The sequence below is a fragment of the Galeopterus variegatus genome, unplaced genomic scaffold, assembly GCF_000696425.1.
Source record: "Galeopterus variegatus unplaced genomic scaffold, G_variegatus-3.0.2 Scaffold226, whole genome shotgun sequence".
Taxonomy (NCBI): domain Eukaryota; kingdom Metazoa; phylum Chordata; class Mammalia; order Dermoptera; family Cynocephalidae; genus Galeopterus; species Galeopterus variegatus.
Window position 1 is genome coordinate 474,063 of NW_007726337.1, and position 21,375 is coordinate 495,437.

The 21,375-nt window shown below is 39.4% G+C and overlaps 1 protein-coding gene across 1 annotated transcript in view; it reads right to left on the minus strand.

Moving 5' to 3' along the window:
- MAGEL2 (MAGE-like 2) overlaps positions 1 to 1,301 on the minus strand; it is a 3,776-nt gene extending 2,475 nt beyond the window's left edge. Inside the window, exon 1 of the mRNA XM_008566161.1 lies at positions 9 to 1,301. Within this exon, the coding sequence (XP_008564383.1) occupies positions 9 to 1,236 (1,228 nt within the window). The 5' untranslated portion in view covers positions 1,237 to 1,301. The remainder of the gene's footprint in view (positions 1 to 8) is intronic.
- Between the last annotated feature and the right edge of the window lie 20,074 nt (positions 1,302 to 21,375).

Consider the following 21,375-nt stretch of genomic DNA (forward strand, 5'->3'; position numbering starts at 1 on the left):
CGGGGGGCCAGGGCGGATGGGCGGGGGGCCAGGGCGGATGGGTGGAGGGCCTTGGCGCACCGGCTGCGGCGCCTGCCAGGCAATCGCAGGGGCCTGCCAGGTGACCTGCGTGGTCTGCCAGGTCAGGGGTGTGGCCTGCCAGCCTTGCGGCGTGGCCTGCCATCCCGGCGAGGTAGCCTGCCAACCCGGGGGTGTGGCCAGCTGCGCAGGGGGGGCCTGTGGGCCCTGGGGAACCTGTGGAGGAGCCCTTATAACCTGAGACTGGATTTGCAGGATCAGAGGCTGAGCCTGTGGAGCCCAGGAAGCCAGAGGCTGCGCAGGTGGGGCCGCTGGCTGCGCCATGGGGGCTCCTGATGCTGGAGGCTGGGTGATCGTAGTTCTCGAACCTGGAGGTTGGATCATCAGGACTCCAGGACCTGGAGGCTTGGCCAGGGGGGCTCCTGAAGGTGGAGGCTGGGTCATCAAGGCTCCCGGAGGTGGAGGTTGGGCCATCTGGGCTCCTGGAGCAGGAGGCTGGACCATCAGGACTCCGGGAGTCAGAGGCTGGGCCATCAGGACTCCCGGAGCAGGAGGCTGTGCCATCGGTGTCCCCGGTGGGGGAGGATGAGCCATCGGTGTCCCCGGCGGGGGAGGATGAGCCATCGGTGTCCCCGGTGGGGGAGCATGAGCCATCGGTGTCCCCGGTGGAGGTGGATGCACCATCGGGGTCCCCGGAGGGGCTGGATGGGCCATCGGGGTCCCCGGAGGGGGAGGATGGGCCATTGGGGTACCCGGAGGGGGAGGATGGGACATCGGGGTCCCCGGAGGAGGAGGAGGATGGGCCATAGGGGCTCCGGGAGCTGAAGGGTGCACCATCAGGACTCCCGGAGTTTGAGGCTGGGCCATCGGGGCTCCCGGAGCCGAAGGATGCACCATCAGCACTCCGGGAGTCGGAGGCTTGCCCACTGGGCCCGCCAGCGGGGGAGCCTGGACCATCGGGCCCCCTAGGGTCGGAGGTTGGGCCATTGGAGCCACCGGGGCGGGCAGCTGGCCCTGCGGGGCCTCCCAGGCGGGCTGAGGTGCCTGCCAAGCGGCCAATGAAGCCTGCAAGTCAATTGGAGGATCCCAAGGGACTGGTGGAGCCCGAGAGGAAGCGGGCGGGGCCCGCATCAGAACCGTAGGGCGGCTATAGGCAGGCGGCTTCGGGGCCTCCGCCGGAGGACTCGAGTCACCCAGATTCTTACTTAGCTGCGACATGTCCCTTGGCTGACAGCTGCTGGGCCGTTCCTCCGACAGCTGCTGGGCCTTTTCCTCCAGAGAGAAGAGAATGCCTACGTGGCTGTTCAGAGGCTCCCTCCCCGCTGAATGCCGAGTAGGAAGTGAGTGCCGCTCGCTCTGCAGCTTTCCGCAGTAAGAAGGAGGGGGGAAGGGGGCTCAAGCCCGCCCCTTCCCCGCCCCCGACCACCACAAGTGGATCGTGCGGAGGGGCGTCTACCAGAGTCCTGGCTGACACAAGATCCCTTCGCACTTGGTCCAGTCCCCAAATACAGACTGGTTAAACACTCCATGGATGAGTTTTCACAGGGGAGTGACAGAAACAGATCTATATTTCAGAAAAATCACTGTACTGCAGTATGGAGTGGGAATAGACCACTGGCGACATGGAAGGTATCCAAGAAGGGGGAGATGGTGTGGTCTGAGCTCAGATAGGAGACAGAGGATGAAAGAAGTTCATTTACGTAAGAGAGGTGCAGGAGCTGTAGTCGACAGCTATCGCAATTAATACGGGAGTGAGAGAACAGGGAAGGCAGGCAGAGTTCTGTCCTGGGAAAGCCGAAAGTTTCTGGGGCACTTGGCTGTCTTAGGCACACGGGGAGAGAGGTCGATGAGTGTTGACTCGGACACAGGGCGTTTGCAGTGCTGTGCAGAGGTGCCGTGTGGGCACTCTTGTGAGCAGCTTGGGATTCAGAAGACAACCTAGCTGGCAGTCCAGTCTGGCCATTCCTCAAGGAAGTCGGTGCAGAAGTAGACTCCTCACATGTCTTGAAGAGAACTGGCACTGTAGAGGCAGGCAGAGAAAAGGGATGGCAGAGACTAGGGAGAGAAGGACAGAAAGCAGTGGGAGAAAGAATTTTGATTGAGGGAAAAGAACGGGTTTCTTAGTGTTTTTCAGTTGGCGAGCGGACAAACTTAAAAATGAAATCTTAAAAAGAAAAAATGCACTATAAAATAATAAAACGGGTGAACAAATAGATTAAATATTGACATATGGGAAGAAACAGATGAAGAATGCAATATAGAATTTTTAGAAGTCCACCCATGGGGGAAAAAAAAATCAGTTTAAAAATGAGACAGATGATTAATTAGAAGATAAATCAGAAGACACCAAAATTATTGGGTATCACTATACTAGTTTATGCCAAACGGAAGTAACAATCTCAGTTTAGTTGGACAGTTTTCTGGAAATATACCAAGTACTAAATATTGAGTATGTTTAGTTTAGATAAGGCTGTTTGCAGCCCAGGGCAAGAGTCCAGAGTGACAAAAAAGATGCCACAAGGGGGCGGAAGAGGATGACGAAGTCTATTCCCCCTCCTGCTAAGTTACCGTCAGCCAAAGTTCCTCAAACTCGGTAATTTATTAATAAATAAATAAATAAATAAGATAATTAATAAATAAAATAATTTAGGGGTGAGGGTTTAGTGATTTTCTGGCCATAAAAGGGATTTTGTTATTCCCGAGGAACCCCTTCTTTTCAAAGGCAATCGGCTTTTTCAGGGTGCCTGCTGATGTGGTAGTTCTTCCCTATCTGCAGGGGATGTGTTCCCGGATCCCCTGTGGATGTCCGAAACTGCAGAAAGTCGCAAACCCCATGTACAAATTTCTTTTTCCTTCCTCACAATTTCACAGATAGATTTGTTATTATCATAGATATTAGCAATCTCAGTATACATTTTTTTTTTTCTTTTCTTATTGAGAACTTTTACCTTTTCACTTAGAGAGAACACTTTACGGCTACTATGTGGCATATCTGAATTGCCAGCATCACTTCTTTTGCACTTTGGGTCCATTATTAAGTAAAATAAGGTTTGCTTAAACACAAGCACTGTAGCAGTCAGTGCGGTCACGGAGATGGCTGCTAAGTGAACAACGGGTGGGTAGTGAATACAGCATCAGTGCACTGGGCAAAGAGATAATTTACCTTTTGGGTGGGAGTGAGTTGGGCGGCATGGGATTTCATTGCACAACTCAGAATGGTGCATAATTTAAAACTAATGAATTACGTATTTCTGGAATTTTCCATTTAATATTTTCAAACTGCAGGTTGACTGCGGGTAACTGAAACCATGGAAAGCAGAAGTTTGGGTAAAGGGAGACACTGTATGTCACTCCTGTTTATACCCAGAAAAGGCTATTTACTGCTGGGCACAGGACCCGGCACAGAGAAAGCCATTTTTGCAGAACGTATACTCCCATGCATCATGGTTTTCAGCTCCTCCCTTGGGTTTACAGCCCAGATCCATATAGGATTCCCCAGTATTATAGGGGTTTCGAAACATTGCAGAGTGGCCAACTCTAAACACAAAACTTTCTACTCCCCTGTTATCAAGTGGACCCCATGCATCATGGTTTTCAGCTCCTCCCTTGGGTTTACAGCCCAGATCCATATAGGATTCCCCAGTATTATAGGGGTTTGGAAACATTGCAGAGTGGCCAACTCTAAACACAAAACTTTCTACTCCCCTGTTATCAAGTGGATGTGGACAGCCAGTTCATTTTCCAGCCTGTGATATTTCCACCCTCATTAAAGCACACTTTCTCCTACTCTAATTCAAATGTATGTACTCATCAGACATTATGTTCTCCCATTGACCATTTCTTATGAAATGTTTATGACAGGTTTGACCTTCAGTCCACCATGCTGTGAGTCATCCCATGCAATAGATGGCTACCGGTATGTCCTAGTTTTTCTCACTGATGTTGGAACTCGGTAATTAGCACTGCCATACAATGTCAACCCCCACCAAATCCGTTCGATGAAAAGAGCCCCTGTTTATGCCAACAGGCAATACAGAAGTCAAAAAGAAAAGAGTAGGGATGACACAGGAGAGAAAAAATGTAGATGTAATTACAAATGAAAGACAACTCATACACGAGAACCTTTGACACCCTTGTTAACATTCTTGAACTAGCAGAGAAAAGTTGGGGATTAAGCATCTAGTGATTGTAAAGGATCCAGAAAAGGTGGGTAAGTAGAGTTTATCCTCCACAAAAAATGCACCTGCTTGTTTTAGACAACTGGTGCTCTCAGACCCAGGCTGCTTGAATAGCTCACCATAGCTTCTTACAAACTACTTACCCCCATCATCAAATACACCTTAGGAACCAAGGCACATACAGCACTTTGTGATAACTGATCATCTTAATAACAGTAAAACTCAATACTTCCCTGAGTCTAGAGGGGCATTTAGATCACAAGTCTTAAATAGGTCTCCCCAAACCCCTCATCACATTGTGAAATCTAGTTTCCTGAAAGCCCCACCATCTTCCTCCTCAAAAATGTGTTGACAAACATTTCTTTCCTTGATTCTCTATGAAACAGCTCGAAAATTCAAGGCAACTAGAAAACAAAAGGGAAATGAGTACAAAACATCCATAGAAACTTGGTGTCTGTCTGTCCTCTAATTAGAAAGGGCTTTCCGTATATAACAGATGTGTAAAAATAAATTGAAAAAGGGGGGAGGAGAACTAAGGATAGAGTAATAGGAGCAGGAAGCCAGTGACCAGGAGCAGACTGGACCCTTGCGGTCCCACTCACAGAGTGGTCAGTAAGGAACTATGGAATGAAAGCGTGGGATTAGCACCAGAACTGCCTGTCTTTCACTCCTCTATAGCTGTAAGTCTTGGTGTAAATGTGCAAAAGTGAGAAAAATAATCATTTATGATTTTTGCAGACTTTAAAATTACTTGTTTATGAAATGTCTAGTGCTGTGCTTTAGATAAGACTACAGAAAAAAAGCAGATGCAAGATCATATTGTTAGTCACAGAAGGATATTAATGTGGTCATATTATGTTGGTCATAGTTGATGGAAATATGAAAAAACTCTCTTCTGCTTTGATCTTCGGGGAAGAGAGGGGCTGAGAAGCTGACTATAGCAATGAAAAAAAAAAAATCCAAACCTGTGAAAGATTCATGAATGTTCTACAGAAAGAGAGTCTGAGTAGGAAAATAATTTGTAAAGGTATAGGAGGTAGCAGAAGCACAAGGTATTTAAAAAAAATGAAAGGACTTCGTTAAAATAGTGTAACTAGTATTGATTGAATACTTATTACTTAATAAAGTACCATCCCCATAGCTTTACATACACTATTTATTGAATCTTCAAAAAAATCATGTTTCGCTTCATTTTACATGTCAAGAATTTGAGGCTCAGTAAATTAATTAGCTTATCTAAAAACTGCCAATATATAGCAGAATCTGGGTTTAAAGCCTGGCCAGCATTCTCAACCATTACACAGTGCTGGCAAAATCTTTTTTAAAATTTCAGATATAATTAACATACAATCCAATGCACAGATCTAAAGTGTTTCATTTAATCAGCTTTGCCACTGAGTAACCAACACCCAAAACAAGATATATAATATTTTCATTATCAAAGAGTTTTACTGTGTGTTCTTTTCCAGTCAATTCTTCTACCTCCAAAAGCACACACTTTCTGATTTCACTCATTATAGATTAGTTTTGCCTATTATTAAATTTCATAAAATGGAATCTGCAGAACATATACTGTTTTTTGTTTTTGTTTTAGAGAGGGGAGTCTGAATTTTTTTGTTCAATATATATACATATTTTTTGCGATGTAAACATGCTGCATATATTGCAAGTGTGCTGTATTTTAATGTTGAAAATATCCCATTTTGTTTGTAACTCCACAGTTTGTTTATCTATTACCTGTTGACACTCGGGATATACAATTTGGTGCTATTATTAAAAAAAGCAGTTTTGAAAATTATTTTACTAGTCTTTTTGTGAACACATATTTTCATTTGTCTTGGGCCTGGGGGTTGAATGGCTGGGTCATAGGGTATATGGGTTCATAAAAAACTGCCACAGTTCTCCACGGTTGTGTTAGACCATTTTACACACTGCCAGACTGTATGATAACTCCAGGTACCCGACAACCTTGCATAATTTTGTAGTGTCAGTCTTTTTGATTTTGGTCATACTAATGAAGTGAAATGGTGATTGTAAAAATTTACACTCCAGATAGTAAGTCTGAGGACTCCAGTTATTCCACTTCCTTGCTAAAATTGACATAATCCATTATTTTTATTTGTAGACATTCCAAGATGTGAAAAGGTGTACCACTGTGGAATTTTGTTTGTTTGTGTTGGGGTTTTTGTTTCTAATTAATAGACTATTTTGTAGAGCAGTTATGGGTTTACAGAAAAATTGAGGGGAGGGCCGGCCCGGTGGCGCACTGCTACAGTGGCCGCTTGGGAAGCACGGTGGCACTCCCACCGAGGGTTCAGATCCCACATACAGACCGGCCGCTCACTGGCTGAGCGAGGTGCGGGAGCAACACCGAGGGTTGCGATCCCGTTGCCGGTCCCGGTCCGGTATGGGCGCGACACTGAGGGTTGCGATCCGTTGCTGGTCACGAAAAAAGACAAAAAAAAGGGGAAAAAAAAAGAAAAGAAAAAAGAAAAATCGAGGGGAAAGTACAGAGACTTCCCATCTGCAACCTCAACCCTCCACACTTACCCAGGCCCCCCCACAATTTCTCCTACTATTTACATCTTGCTTTAGTGTGATCCATTTGTTACAACTGATGAGGCAATATTGATATATTATTATTATTATTAACTAAAGTTCATCATTTACATTAGGGTTCATTCTCTATGCTGTACATTCTATGGGTTTTGACAAATGACTTTGTTCACCCCTATATTATCATACAGGATAATTTCACAGTTCTAAAAACACCCTGTATCCCCTCCGACCAACCCCCTGGCAAATTCTCATCTTTTTACTGTGCATAGTTGTGCCTTTTCCAGAATATCATATGTAGTTGGAATCATACATTGTATCACCTTCTCAACTGACTTCTTTCTCTTAACATGAAACATGTAAAATTCTTCATTTTGTGGCTTAATACCTCATTTCTTTCTTTCTTCTAAAGTAGATCTTATTTTTTACGTCAGTTTTAGATTCGCAGCAGAACTGAGCTGGAAGTACAGTGAATTTCCATTTACCCCCTGCTACTCCCAACACAAGCACAACCTCTCTGACTGTCCACATCGACCACCAGAGCCGTACATTTGTTGCAATTGTTGAACCTACATTGACACATCATTATCCCCCAAAGTCCATCGTTTACATTAGGATTTCCTCTTGCTGTTGTACATTCTATGCATTTTGACAAATGTATAATGCCATGTGTCCAGCATTATAGGTTCAAACAGGATAGTTTTCCTGCCTTAAAAATACTCTGTGCTGCTCCTATTCATCCCTCCCTTTCACCTAACCTCTGCCAACTACTGACCTTTGTCTTGTTTCCGTAGTTTTGCCTTTTCCAGGGTGTCATATAATTTGAATCATATGGTATGTAGACTTTTCAGATTGGCTTCTTTAACTCAATGATATGCATTTGTTTCCTCCGTGTCTTTGCAAAGCTTGATAGCTCATTTCCTCTCAGTGCTGAATAATATTCTATTGCCTGAATATACTAAAGTTTATTTATCCAGTCAACTACTGAAGAACATTATGGTTACTGCCATGTTTTTGCCATTATAAATAAAACTGCCATAAACTTTTTCATGTTCTGACTACTAATTTCTCTTTGTCACTGTGTAATGTTCTGTTGTTTGCAAATGGCACAGTTTGTTTATTCACTTACCTACTGAAGGGCATATTGATTGCTTCCATGTTTTGGCAATCTTGAATAAAACTGCTATAAACATTTATGTAAAGATTTTTTGTGTGGGTATACATTTTCAACTCATTTGGGTAGATACCAAGGAAAACAATTGCTAGATTGAATGGTATGACTATATTTAGTTCTGTAAGAAACTGACAAAACTGTCTTTCAAAGAGGTTGCTCCATTTTGCATTCCCACCAGCAACAAATGCAAGTTCCTCTTCTTCCACATACTTGTCAGCATCTGGCATTATCAGTGTTCTGGACTTCAGCCATTCTAATAGGTGCACAATGGTATCTGGTTTCTTCAATTTATAATACTCTGATGACACATGATATGGAACATCTTTTAGCTCATTTTATAATTGGGTTGTTTACTTTTAAACTGTTATTTTTTTCTCTTTTGTTTTCTTTTATTAATTTTACGTTTTTTATTTTTATTTTTTGGAACATTTTTATTTCCAGTTCTTTACCATTTATGTGTTTGTTATTGTGGTTTTCATTTTTATTTTCATAATGGCTAATTATGAGCACTTTTTCATGTACTTACAGGCCATTTGTAAATCTTTGAACACAGTCATTCTCTGTGTAATGACATTTTGGTCAACAACAAACCATTTATACTATGGTGGCCCCAAAAGATTATAATGGCTATGCCATACAGCCAGTGTGGTAGTGGGCTGTACCATCGAGGCTTATGTAAATGCACTCTACAATGTTACTATATGTAATACGTATGTAATATTACTTATTACAATATGTAATAATATTTCAATATGTAATAATACAATGTATTACAATATTTAAATATGTACAACAATGAAATCACCTAATGACACGTTCTCAGAGCCTATCCCTGTCATTAAGAGAGGCATTACTGTAGTTCACACTGTTGCCCATATATTAATTAGGTTGTATTTTTATTGTTGATTTTAACAGAAATCACATTATTCAGATTCTTTTTTTTCCTTCTTTGTTAGTTTGGATAAGTCTTACTTTTAAGGATATGTTTTTCCGTTTCATCTAACTTGTCAAGTTTATTAACTAAAAGTTGTCAATCTCCCTTTGTTAATAGTTAACAATCTGTTAATTGTTAAACAATTTAAAGTTAACAATTTTCCTTTATTAAGGGAAAATAACAAAATCTCCCCTTAGTATCTTAGTATCTTTTAAATGTCTGTGTAATATGTAGTGTTGTTTCTCTTTTATTCCTGATATGAGTGATTTGGTGTTTTTTTCTTCTAATTTTTTTTTTTTTTTGTATCTCTCCTTTTTTTGTTTGCTTTTCTTAGTTTTTAGCTAGTATTTCTAGGGTTACCAGGTTTTTTACCCTTTTCAATGAATCAACTCTTGACTAGTGTAATTTTCTCTGTTTGCCTGTTTTCAATTTCAGTTATTTCAGCTCTTATTTCTATTTTGTTCATTTTTCTATTTACTTTGGTTTTGATTTATTATTTTTCTGTATTTTTCATGCACAAAGCTTGGTCACTGATTTTTAATATTTCCTCTTTTGTATAGTTATTTAAAGATATAAATTTCTCTTTGATCCCTACTAAAGCAACATCTTACACATTTTGGTATGTTATGTTTTTATCATTTACTTCAAAATAATTTATATATTTTTTATTGTAATTTTTTCTTTAAGTCACCAGCTATTTTTAATTTTGCTGTATAATTTCCAAACATTTAAATGTTTTATACAAATTTCAATAATATTAATTGCAATTTTAATTCCATTGTGATCTGACTATTTGCCCCAGTATGACTTGAGTCATTTTAAATAAATAAAGATGGTTTAATGCCCAGCATTTGGTCTATTTTGAAAATTATTTTGTATGCATTGGAAAATGTATTCTGTTTTTGTAGAATATAGTTCTATAAATGTCACTTAGTTCTAGTTAGTAGAGCATATTGATCACATTTTCTGTATCCTTACTGATTTTTTAAGTTGTTGTTCTATCAATTACTTAAAGAAGTGTGTTTAAAACTTGAAATATGGTTGCAAATATGTCTATTCCTCCCCCTTAGTTTGGCAAATTAACTTAAGATTAGTAGCTCTTTTATTAGGTTGTACACATTATGTGCATGATTTTGACCTTTTAGTAAATTGGCCCTTTAATTCTTATGAAATGTCTTCTTAGTTATGTTAATATATGGATATACACACACATATACATATGTGTATACACACACACACACACACACACACAGAGATTTATTATAAGAAATTGGTTCTTGTGATTATGGAGGCAGGCATGTCCCAAAATCTACAGGGTGGCATTTGACAAACTGGAGACACAGGACAGCCAATCAGCCAGTGGTTTGGTTACAGTATGAGTCTGTAGGACTAAGAACTTGGGAAGCTGATGGTGTAGTTCCAGTCCAAATTTTGGCAGGCTCATGGTCCAATAAGAGCCAATGTTTCAGTTCAAGTTCAAAACCAAGAAAAAATCCTATGACCCAATTAGAAGGACATTAGGCACGAAGAATTCTTTCTTACTTGATAGAGGGTCTGACTTTTTGTTCTATTCAGGCATTCAACTGCTTGAATGAGGCCACCCACATTACTGAGGGTGATCTGCTTTCCACAGTACACCAATTCAAATGTTAATATCATCTACACACCCTCACAGAAACACTCAGAATCGTGTTTGACCAAATATCTGGGTACCTGTGGCCCAGTTAAATTCACACATAAAGTTAATTATCACATTCAGATTATAATTCTTTAATCCATTCTAGTAATTTTTGCCTTTATCGTGGGGTATTTAGCTGATTAATATTGAATGTAATTACTGATAGGGTAGCATGTAAGGTGACTATATTGGTATTTTTCTTCTCTGTATGTTGTCTGGTTTTTTGTTTGTTTTCTATTTATGGTTAATCAATTTTAGTATTTCATGTTATCTCCTTTATTGGCTTTTGTTTTTTATCTTTTATTTTTTTAAATGGTGCTGCACACATTATTATATGCAATTTTACTTTAGCACTGTCTACCTTAGAAATACTCTCTACTTCATGAACAAGAGCTTTACAACATTATAATTCCATTTAAACCCCTCATACTCTTTGTGTTTGCATCGTCATTTATTTTACATCTATACATGCTAACACTCCCACAATACATAGTTGTTTTTGCTTTAAATATTCTTTATATAGAGAGATATCTATATATGTGTATATGTATATATATATATCTCTATACACACACACAAACACACATACATACACAAAAGGGATCTTCAAAAAGTTCATGGAAAGATTTATATTATCTTTTAATTCTATCTTTCTGTGAACTTTTGGAAGTACCCTGTGTATATAAAGTATTTGCTTTGAAAAAAAAAACTACATTAACTGAGTTTTATGCACATAGGAAAAGTGTGTGTACTTATGTTCTGTGATAGTTGAAAGCAAAACACTGTTCTTATATGCACATGGTTCAGTCAACACATTACTGTGCAAAGTGAGGACTGCCTTCATGTATGTGTGTGTGTGTGATTTTAAGTACATAAATATTTGTATGTAATATATTCTTTTATCTAAAATATATTATCTTAAATTGTATATATTATACTGTTATAAACATATTTGTGTATAATGTATACACTTTTTCATGAATTCAACAAATTTTTACTGAGCACTTACTATGTACCAGATAGTCTTGTAGGTTCTGGAAATATAGTGAAGCATACAGGCAAAAATCTCTGCCCTCCTACAGATCATATTCTAGTAGGGGGAGAGAAACAATATACCTAATACGTGCATTATAGTTCACGTTATAAGGCAATGAAAGCTATGGGGGAAAAGAAGCAGGAAGTCATCACAGAGAAAATGGCATTGTAGCAACATCTTAAAGGTGATATGACATGAAGATTTCTGACAGTGATAGACTTTAGCACATGGTGCAAAGTGGGTTGCTCTACAAGGGAATCTGATAAATGGCACTGGTGATTAGAAACAAATTTTGGCTATCACAAGGAGAAGCCTAGAGAATTTCAGATGCACTGGGCAACAATGACTACCTGCCCACTTGATGAAAAGGAAAACCAGGTGTCAACACCCAAAAGCAGAAGTGAAGTCAGCAAAGTGGCCGTCTTCATCAAGGTAACAGATTGAAGAAGTGATGCTGTGGGTCCTCAGACTGTGTGCACCTTGGTGCCCTGGTACAACAGGTGCTGGGCAGTTGAGAGCTGTCTCTAGATCTCACTTGCTAGTGTGGAGAAAATGTCTTAGTATCTTGTGGAGTAGTATTGCATCACAGACGAGCAGAAAGAAAGGCACATGGGGTTTCTGTGCCCATATCCTGGGTACCCAGAGTTCTTTTTGGAAGTTTCTTGCTCAATATTTAGATTCAGATGGGTGTATGTGAACCAAAAAGTCAGCTCTCTTCCATGTTTTGATTTTAGGAAGAGAATTGGATGAAACGCATACATATCTTCAAGCATGTGTATAATATGTAATTGTAAAGGACTTTTGACAATATGTCTTTGTTGCATACACAGAGCTAGGGTACCTCAGAAAGTTTGTGAGACAATAAAATTAGAAATGTAAATTTTTCCATGAACTTCTTGAAGTCCCCGTGTGTGTGTGTGTGTGTGTGTGTGTGTGTGTATGCATACAAATACTTCCTGATTCCATTTACTCTTTTCTCCATATCCGACTTTCATCTAGTACCAATTTCCTTTAGTCTCAAAACTTTTTTTTCCATTTTATTAAATTTACTCTTTCTTAATTGACACATAATAATTATGTATATTCATGGGTACATTGAGCTTTTGGGGTACATGTGTACAATGTGCAATGATCAGAACAAGGTAATTAGCATCTCTATCACTTCAAACATTCATGATTTCTTTTGTGTTGGGAACATTCAAAATCCTCTCTACTAGCTATTTGAAATTATGCAATACATTGTTGTTTACTGTAGTCACCCTAGAACACTAGAACTTATTCTACCCATCTAGTTGTTGCTTTGTATCCACTGACTACCCTCTCCCTCTCCCCCAGCAGTCTCTAGAAGCCATTATTCTACTCTCTACTTCTATGAGATCACCTTTCTTTAGCTTCCACATATGAGTGAGAACATATGGTATTTCTCTTTCTGTGCCTGGCTTCTTTCACTTAACATCATTTTCTCTAAGCTAGCATTGTTAGCATTGAGATGAGATAGTGTAGATCAACAGGAAACAAATTCCCTCAGCTTTTGATTGTCTGGTAATGACTTTCTGTCACCTTAATTTTTGAAAGATATCTTGCTAGATGTAAGATTATAGACAAGACAATTCCATTTTTCCTTGAAACAGACACATAAAGCAATGAAACAGAATAGAGAGCTCAGAAATAAATCCACTCATTTACAGAAAACTGATTTTCAACACAGGTACCCACAAAACACGATGAGGAAAGGGCAGTCTCTCCAACAAATGGTGTTGGTAAGACTGATGTCCATATTCAGAAGAGTAAAACTAGAGCTTTATCTCTCACCATACACAAAATTCAACTCAAATGAAGAAAAACTTGAGTGTAGGAATCAAAACTATGAAACTACTGGAAGAAAACATAGGGGAAAAGTTCCTTGATACTGGTCTGGGCAATGATTTTTTGTTTTTTGGGTTTTTTTTTTTGGTTTGGTTTTTGTTTTTTATTATTGGTTATGAATATTTATGAGATAAAGAGCTGGTTGTCACCCTTCGTGTCCAAGATGTGAAGGTCAGATTCACACTGGCAGCTTGCATATTACCACAAATTGCGTTTGCATCCTATACTCCACCCAATATTCCCCACTCCCTTTCCACCCTCCCACTTCACTTTGTATCCTAGGGAATGTTCTCTCCCTCTGCAAGTCCAAAGCAACACTGTAGTCTTTCTTTCCTTCCTTCTTTCTCTCTTAGCTCCCACATATGAGTGAGCACATGTGGTATTTATCCCTCTGTGCTTTGCTTATTTCACTCAACATAAGTTTCTCTTTTCTTTTATCTTTTTGGTAATTCTTTTTTTTTTTTTTTGTCTTTTTTTGTGACCGGCTGCACCGCGCTCAGTCAGTGAGCACACCGACCATCCCTATATAGGATCCGAACCCGCGGCCGGAGTGCTACTGCACTCCCAGTGCAGCACTCTCCCGAGTGTGCCATGGGGTCGGCCCTCTTTTTGGTAATTCTAAATGAAGTTAGGTGATATCTCAGTGTCATTTTAATTTCCATTTCCCTTATGATTAGTGAAATTGGTCATTTATATATATAAAGCTCATTCATGTTGTTGCAAATGGGAGAATTTCATTCTTTTTCATGGCAGAGTAGTATTCAATGATGTATATATACCACAGTTTCCTTATCCAATCATCCATCCATCGATGGACTTTTAGGTTGGTTCCATGTCTTGGCTATTGTGAGCTGCAATGAACATGGGAATGCTGGTATCCCTTTGACACGATGATTTCCATTCCTCTGGGTATATACCCGGAAGTGGGATTGCTGGATTGTATGGAAGATTTATTTGTAGTTGTTTGAGAAACCTCCAAACTGTTTTCCATAGTGGTTATACTAATTTACAGTCCTACCAACAGTGCAGGAGCATTCCCTTCTCTCCACACCCTCGCCAGCATTTGTTATTCACCATCTTTTTGATTATAGCCAGTCTAACTGGGGTGAAGTAATGATTTTTTGAATAAGACCTCAAGAGCACATGAAACAAAAGAAAAAATAGACACATGGGATTATATAAAATGAAAAGACTTCTGCACAGCAAAGGAAACAGTCAACAGAATGAAGAAATAATGATTTTTTGAATAAGACCTCAAGAGCACATGAAACAAAAGAAAAAATAGACACATGGGATTATATAAAATGAAAAGACTTCTGCACAGCAAAGGAAACAGTCAACAGAATGAAGAAATAGCCTATTAGAGAAAATATTTATAAACAATAAATCTGATAAAGGGTTAATATCTAAAATATATAAGGAACTCAAACAACTAAATAGCAAGAAAACACATAACCCTATTAAAAAATGGGCAAAAGACCTGAATAGACATTTTTCAAAAGAAGACATACAATTGGCAAACAGTTGTATACATACACACACACACAAACATATTTATATATATAAATGATCAATTTCACTAATCATAAGGGAAATAGAAATTAAAATAACACTGAGATATCACCTAACTTCATCTAGAATTACCAAAAATATTAAAGAAGTGTTGGTTTGGATGTGGAGAAAATGGGACCATTATACAGATGTTGGTGGGAATGTATTATTACAGCTATTATGGAAAGGAGTATTAATGTTCCTTTAAAAATTAAAAATAGAACTACCATATAACCCAGCAATCCCATTACTGGGTATAAATACAAAGGAAATTAAATGAGAATGTTGAAGAGATATCTGCATTCTCATGTTTACTGCAGCACTACTTAACAATAGTCAAGGTATGGAATCAAACTAAGTGTTTATCAACAGATAAATGGATAAAAAAATGCAGTATATATACACAGTGGGATGCTATCCAGTCATAAAAAAGGAGTAGAATCTTGTCATTTGTAACTACATGGATGAACCTGGAGAACATTATGTTAAAAAATAATCCAGGCAAAGAAAGACAAATATCACATGTTCTCATTCATAAGTGGAATCTAAAAAGTTGACCTCATAAAAGTAGAGAGTAGAATGGTGGTTAGCAGAGCCTGGGGTGGTCATGAGGAAAGGAGGCTGGGGAGATGTTGGTTGAAGAGTACATATTTACAGTTTGATAGGAGGAATAAGTTCAAGAGATCTGTTGTGTATTGTGGTACCTATAGTTAATGGCGATGTATTGTGTTCTTGAAAAATACTGAGAGTGGGTGTTAAATGTTCTCACCACAAAAAACGTGTGAGAGAATGTGTGACATAATGTGTTTGTTAATTAGCAAGATTTAACCATTCCACAATGTATACATACTTCAAAACAGCATGTTGTGCACAACAAATACATGCAATGTTTTCTGTCAATTTAAGAAACTAAAAATATATTTTAAAAATGTTATTTCATCATCTTCTGGCAGTAAGACATTCTTATTCTTGTTCACTGCATGCAATGTTCTGTCTCCTCAGCCACTTTTAAGATTTTCTCTCTCTTTGGATTTCAGCCGTTTGATGATAAGTATAGATGTGGGTGTCTTTGTATTTATCCTAATTGGGATTCACTGAGCTTATTGGATGTGTAGGTTCATACCTTTCACCACTTTTACAAAATTGTTGTCCACTATCTCTTCAAATGATTTGTTGTCATTTCCCTATCATCCTGTGCCTTCAGCTGCAAATATGGTACATATATTTCTATATTTCCTCATGGCTCTCGAGGGCGCTTCCACACTTTCTTCTTTTTCTTTGTGTTTCGGTCTGGCTGCTCTTCATGGATCTACCTTCATGCCCACTGACCCTTTCTGCTGCTGCTGCTGTGTTTGTTCTGCTGTTAAGCCTGTTGGACTGATTTTTTCACTTTGGCATTGTAGTTTTCTGTTATAACAGCTCCACTGCCCATGTTGCAGTGCTCTGTCTTTTGCTCAGCACATCTGTTCATGTACATTTTCCACCTTTTTCACTATATGCTTAACCATATTTATCGTAGTTATTTTAAAGTCTTTCTTTGTCAATTTAAACTAGATTATTTATAATTTGTCTTTTTGTGATTGTTCCCTTGCCTGTCCGTGGATCACATTTTTCTGCTTTCTTCAATGTTTTAAATGTTTTATTGTATGGGAGACAATGTGTGTAAAAAAATAGAAACCAAATAAATAGTATTTACTCCCAGAAAAATGTGCAATCTTTCTGTCAGATCCCTAATATGTGGGACTTAATCTAATATGTGCTTGAGTTAGATCTGGGATTTTTTGTAACTATACTTAGATTCAGCTCCACAGCGATGGCTTCACATATTTTGAGGGTGAGGGAAAGACATTCCTTCAAGCAGAGCTTCAAATCTAATACCAGTGAGACTTCAAATATCTCTCTGTGCATCAGGCCCAGCTGCTTGTTTTAAAAATGTGGGAAATCTCTCTCTTGGTGTGTATTACTGTCTCTCTCTCTGTCCTCTCAACTTTCCCTGGTCTTTCTCTCTTTTCTTTAAACCCACTTACCAGCTTTTTTGTTTAATGAGGAGTTTTCTTTACTCTTCAGCTCTGTTCCTGGTCTTCAAGCCTCAGGACATCACTCTTCTTCCTAATTCTCTCGTTTTAGTCTTTTTCACACCACCACAGTACACACAGTGAAGCTTTTGTGCACCTTGGGAGGAATTGCTGTCAGTTTTCTTTCTCTGTGCACAGCCTCTGCACAGACCCTTGCACTCAGGAAGGTCTGTGCACTTCAGGGGGTCATTCTCAGCTCTCCTGTCATATGGCAGCCCTGTCTAGCCACTACCTTGTACTCAGGGAAGAGTCTGTGAGTCCTGATTCTTTGTCTCCCCTACCCTGCTCTTAGCTGTTGGTATGCTACTCCCATGCTGTTAGTGAAAGTCCTGAAGGAGGGATTTGGCAGGTGGGTTTAAATTTCCTCCAGACTCCTCAGAATACTAATCTCTCATACTACACAATATGAAGTGCAAAAAAGTTAGTTAATAATTTGGCTGGTTTCTCATTACAGCCATCCATGGAGAGTTTTTTCCTACTTTTGTTTACCCCCAGAGATTAAAGCAGCAATGGGACTCTTTGGTCCTAGGAGGGGCATGCCAATTGTGGAATTTTTAAAAATATTTTTTGGTTTTGCTGTTATTGCTTTGATTGTTTACCCTTGCTTAGGAAGTCCTGCCAATAAAATAAAAACTTGAAGATAATATTAGAAAAAAATAGAAATATTAATATTTAGGACGAAATATGATTATTAGTTGTACACAGCATGCTGGAAAGCCCCATAGAATCAACTAGAGTAAAAACAAAAACACCAACTAAGCAAAGTATAAAGAAATGAGTAAAGTTGCTCATTACCAAATAAATAAAAATGAATAGCCTACTAATTGAGGAGCTAAACCTGGTAAGAAAATGAAGAAAATGAAAAGCACATTCACAAGAATGTCAAAATATAATTTAATTTATTTAGGTTTTTCTGATGTGTTTTGTTTCATGGTTTATTCGTATTGCTCATGATGAAGGTGAAACGTTTTGCTTCCAATCCAGAAATGGAAGTGCTTTACAAACATTTTAGCCAAAGAATCCCAAAAAGGCATAGGGTATTTATCATTATGGAATACAACTGGAGATGCCATTATAATGGTCCTGCTTGACCTTGACATTTCTTTCAGATCTCATGATTTATATTAAAAATTTACCCATAGAATTCATTCTACTTCAAAATATGACAGGGTCATAGAATAAAGGTGCCAGTGCCCTGGCCAACAGTCATTAGGGCTCTACATTTGTTTTAATTTAAAATGACAATTTGATTAACGTTAGCACTCTCTGCAATCGGACTGGGACTGTGTATCTGCCACCTGCATTGTGAAACACTCAGTGCAGGAAAGAATGTGAAATGTGTGACAAAGAGCACTGTCGTTACTGCCAGTACAGGGATACTCTAACTCTACTCAGGGCACGGGTCTATGAAGTAGAGAGGGAGAGACTGAAAATACACTACAGTGAGCTGAACAAAAATTGCTGTGTAAGAGGCGATGCAGTGTGGCATGGGAGAGCGGTATTTATGCTTAATAAAATGAAAAAATGCAGGGAGGCTGGATCTAGGCATCAACCTTGCACCTTACAAGGACCAAGCATTGAAGGAGCTTATGAAATCATCCAGATTTCCTCTTGAAGAAGGACAGGGTGAGTTTGAAGAGAGTGAGCGTGGATTGCAGTGTGTCATTGCTGGGAAGGGGAGAGGGGGTTGATGATTGGAAGGCAGATTCATTTCCCAATAAGTTAGGAGACTGAAAGTGTGCAGAAGTTTTGCTCTCCAGTGGACACATAGAGAAAGGAGATGTTGGGATCAGTGGAGCCTGGGCATTTGTCCAACAGAAGACGCAGACAGTCAAGTGGAGTTATAAGAAGGAACGGTGTGCAGGGAACACTGCCACCTTGTCCCTTCATTCTTCCTCTCTGCACCTCACCTCAGTTCTCTGCCTTCCCTTCTTCTCAGGCACTCATGATGTACACTTGATCTGCAAGGTCTGTGCCTCACTCTCCATGCTCCCTTGTATTGCTAAGTACATCCTTGGGCTTGGCTATGTGTTGAAAAGCCCTTTGCAGCCTCTCGTCCCATATTCTTTTATTCTGTCATGAGCCTATCCTGATCATTAAATTCCTATTCCAAGAGTTTTTAGAAAAGCACATCTGGTGGGAAGGGAGAAATGGAATCAGTCACAAGGTGGCAGAAGAGTTCAGCCACACCCTCTACTAACAGTCTTGAGAAGACTCAACTTCTTGAGTAAGTGGAGAGGGTTTGGGGGTTGAGGTGCTACTTGTTCTGCTGGGACCACTGAGGATGGGAATTCAGGATTGACACCAGCTCTACTGAGGTCCCTCAGAGCCAGGCTGGGATGAAGCCCAGGAGGGGTTTCCATAAGAATGTGTCTTCCAAGGTCACCCAAGGACATTTCCCTGAGGAAGGGTGAAGGTGAGTAGACAGAGAAACATCACCTGCACGTTGGGTTCTGCCTGGGTAAGGGAACACTGCATTCCTTAACCAGAACAAACACTCAAACAATAAAAGAGAGGAAAAGAGTAAGGGGTTGGGTGTGTAAAGAGAATTTCTGAATGAGCCATGTAAGTTGGGCAGAGGAACATGACCCTGGCAACTCTTGACCACATTCTGTCCCACTCAACCAATTCCATCCACACGGACCTCCCTGTTGCCCTCAGGTCCAGGCCCAGCACCTGGGCTGTTGCAGAAACCATGCCTACTGCCCCAGACACTCTTCTCTTCCACCAAGAAATGCCCAGAGCTCACTCCCTCAATTCTTTCAGGCCTCTTCCCAAGGGTCATCTTCTCAAAGAGGCCTTCCTTGGCAAATCCCTGTAAATCTTAATCCCTTATTCTACCCTGAGACTTGCCGCCTGAAAGTTTTGTGTACTTTTTCATTTGTATGACCTAGCTTTTCCCATTAGACTACATGGTCCATGCAGGCAAGGGCTTTGTGTCCTTCATTCAGTCCTGTAACCCATGTTCCTGGATCAAGGACTAGAGCCTCATATGTGATCAGTCCATATTTTGTTCATTAATGAATCAATGAATGAATGAAAGCACACATTTCAAGAAGACAATACATCAAAATGCTGAGTGGCTATTTCCACCTGTTGGGATTGTGTTCTCTTTACCTTTACGAATTTTATTTTGCACATTTTTCTAAATTCTATACAGTAGTACCCTCTTATCCACAGTTTCGTTTTCTGCAGTTTCAATTACCCATGGCCAACTGTAGTCTGAAAATATTACAGTATGGCAGAGAGAGAGAGAGAGAGGAGAGAGACCACATTCGCGTCATTTTATTATAGCTTATTGGTATAATTCTTCTATTTTATTATCAGTTATTGTTGTTAATCTCTTACTATGCCTAATTTACAAGTTAAACTCTACCATAAGTATGTTTGTATAGGACAAAACATAACATATATAAGATTTGTGACTATCCAAGAGTTCAGGCATTCACTGGGGGTCTTGAACATGTCCTCCATGGATAAGGGGGGACGACTGTACAGATCCTAGGCCAGACCACCTCAGGTGAAAATCCCAGGGAGGTTATTAACAAGCTCTGTGATCAAGGGCGTGGGAGGGTACTTCAAAAAGTTTGTGGAAAAATAGAATTAAATAAAAGATAGTACAAATTGTTCCATGAACTTTTGCAGTACCCTTGTATGAGTTAATATCTATGTGCCTGAGTTTCCTCACATGTAAAACGGTGGTAATAATAACACATAGCCTTCGATTGTTGTAAGGATTACATGTTCAGTGTTTTGCAAACATTAGCCATAATTGTTAATGTCATCATTACTACTCCATTGTATTGTGTGGACTGTTATGATCTTACAGAATTATAGAAGTCTTACATCCTTTCTCTTTTTAGTCTTCCAATCTGCTTTTTTAAGAATGTTGGGTTTTAATATTCTCATATTACCAGGCACATTTTGTATCCAAAAGGATGAATGCCACACTTTTCTAAAATATATATATATATATATATAGTTCTATCTCTGGCACTACTATTATCATTTATTTATTTTAACTTTTTATTACAAAATAATCTTAGACTCACGTAGAAGTTGCAAAAATAATTCAGAGGGTTCCTGTGTCTCTTTCATCCAGCTTCTCCAGTGATAACAAGTATCATAATTGTCACAGTAATCAAAACCAGGAAATTGACATTGGTATAATATTATTAAATAAGCTCCAAACCTTATTCAGATTTCTCCAGTTTTGAAATGCAGTCATTTTTTTTTTTTTTTGGAGGAAGTGTATAGTTTTGTGAAATTTTGCTACGTGTATAGATTTGTGTAACCATCAATTTAATTA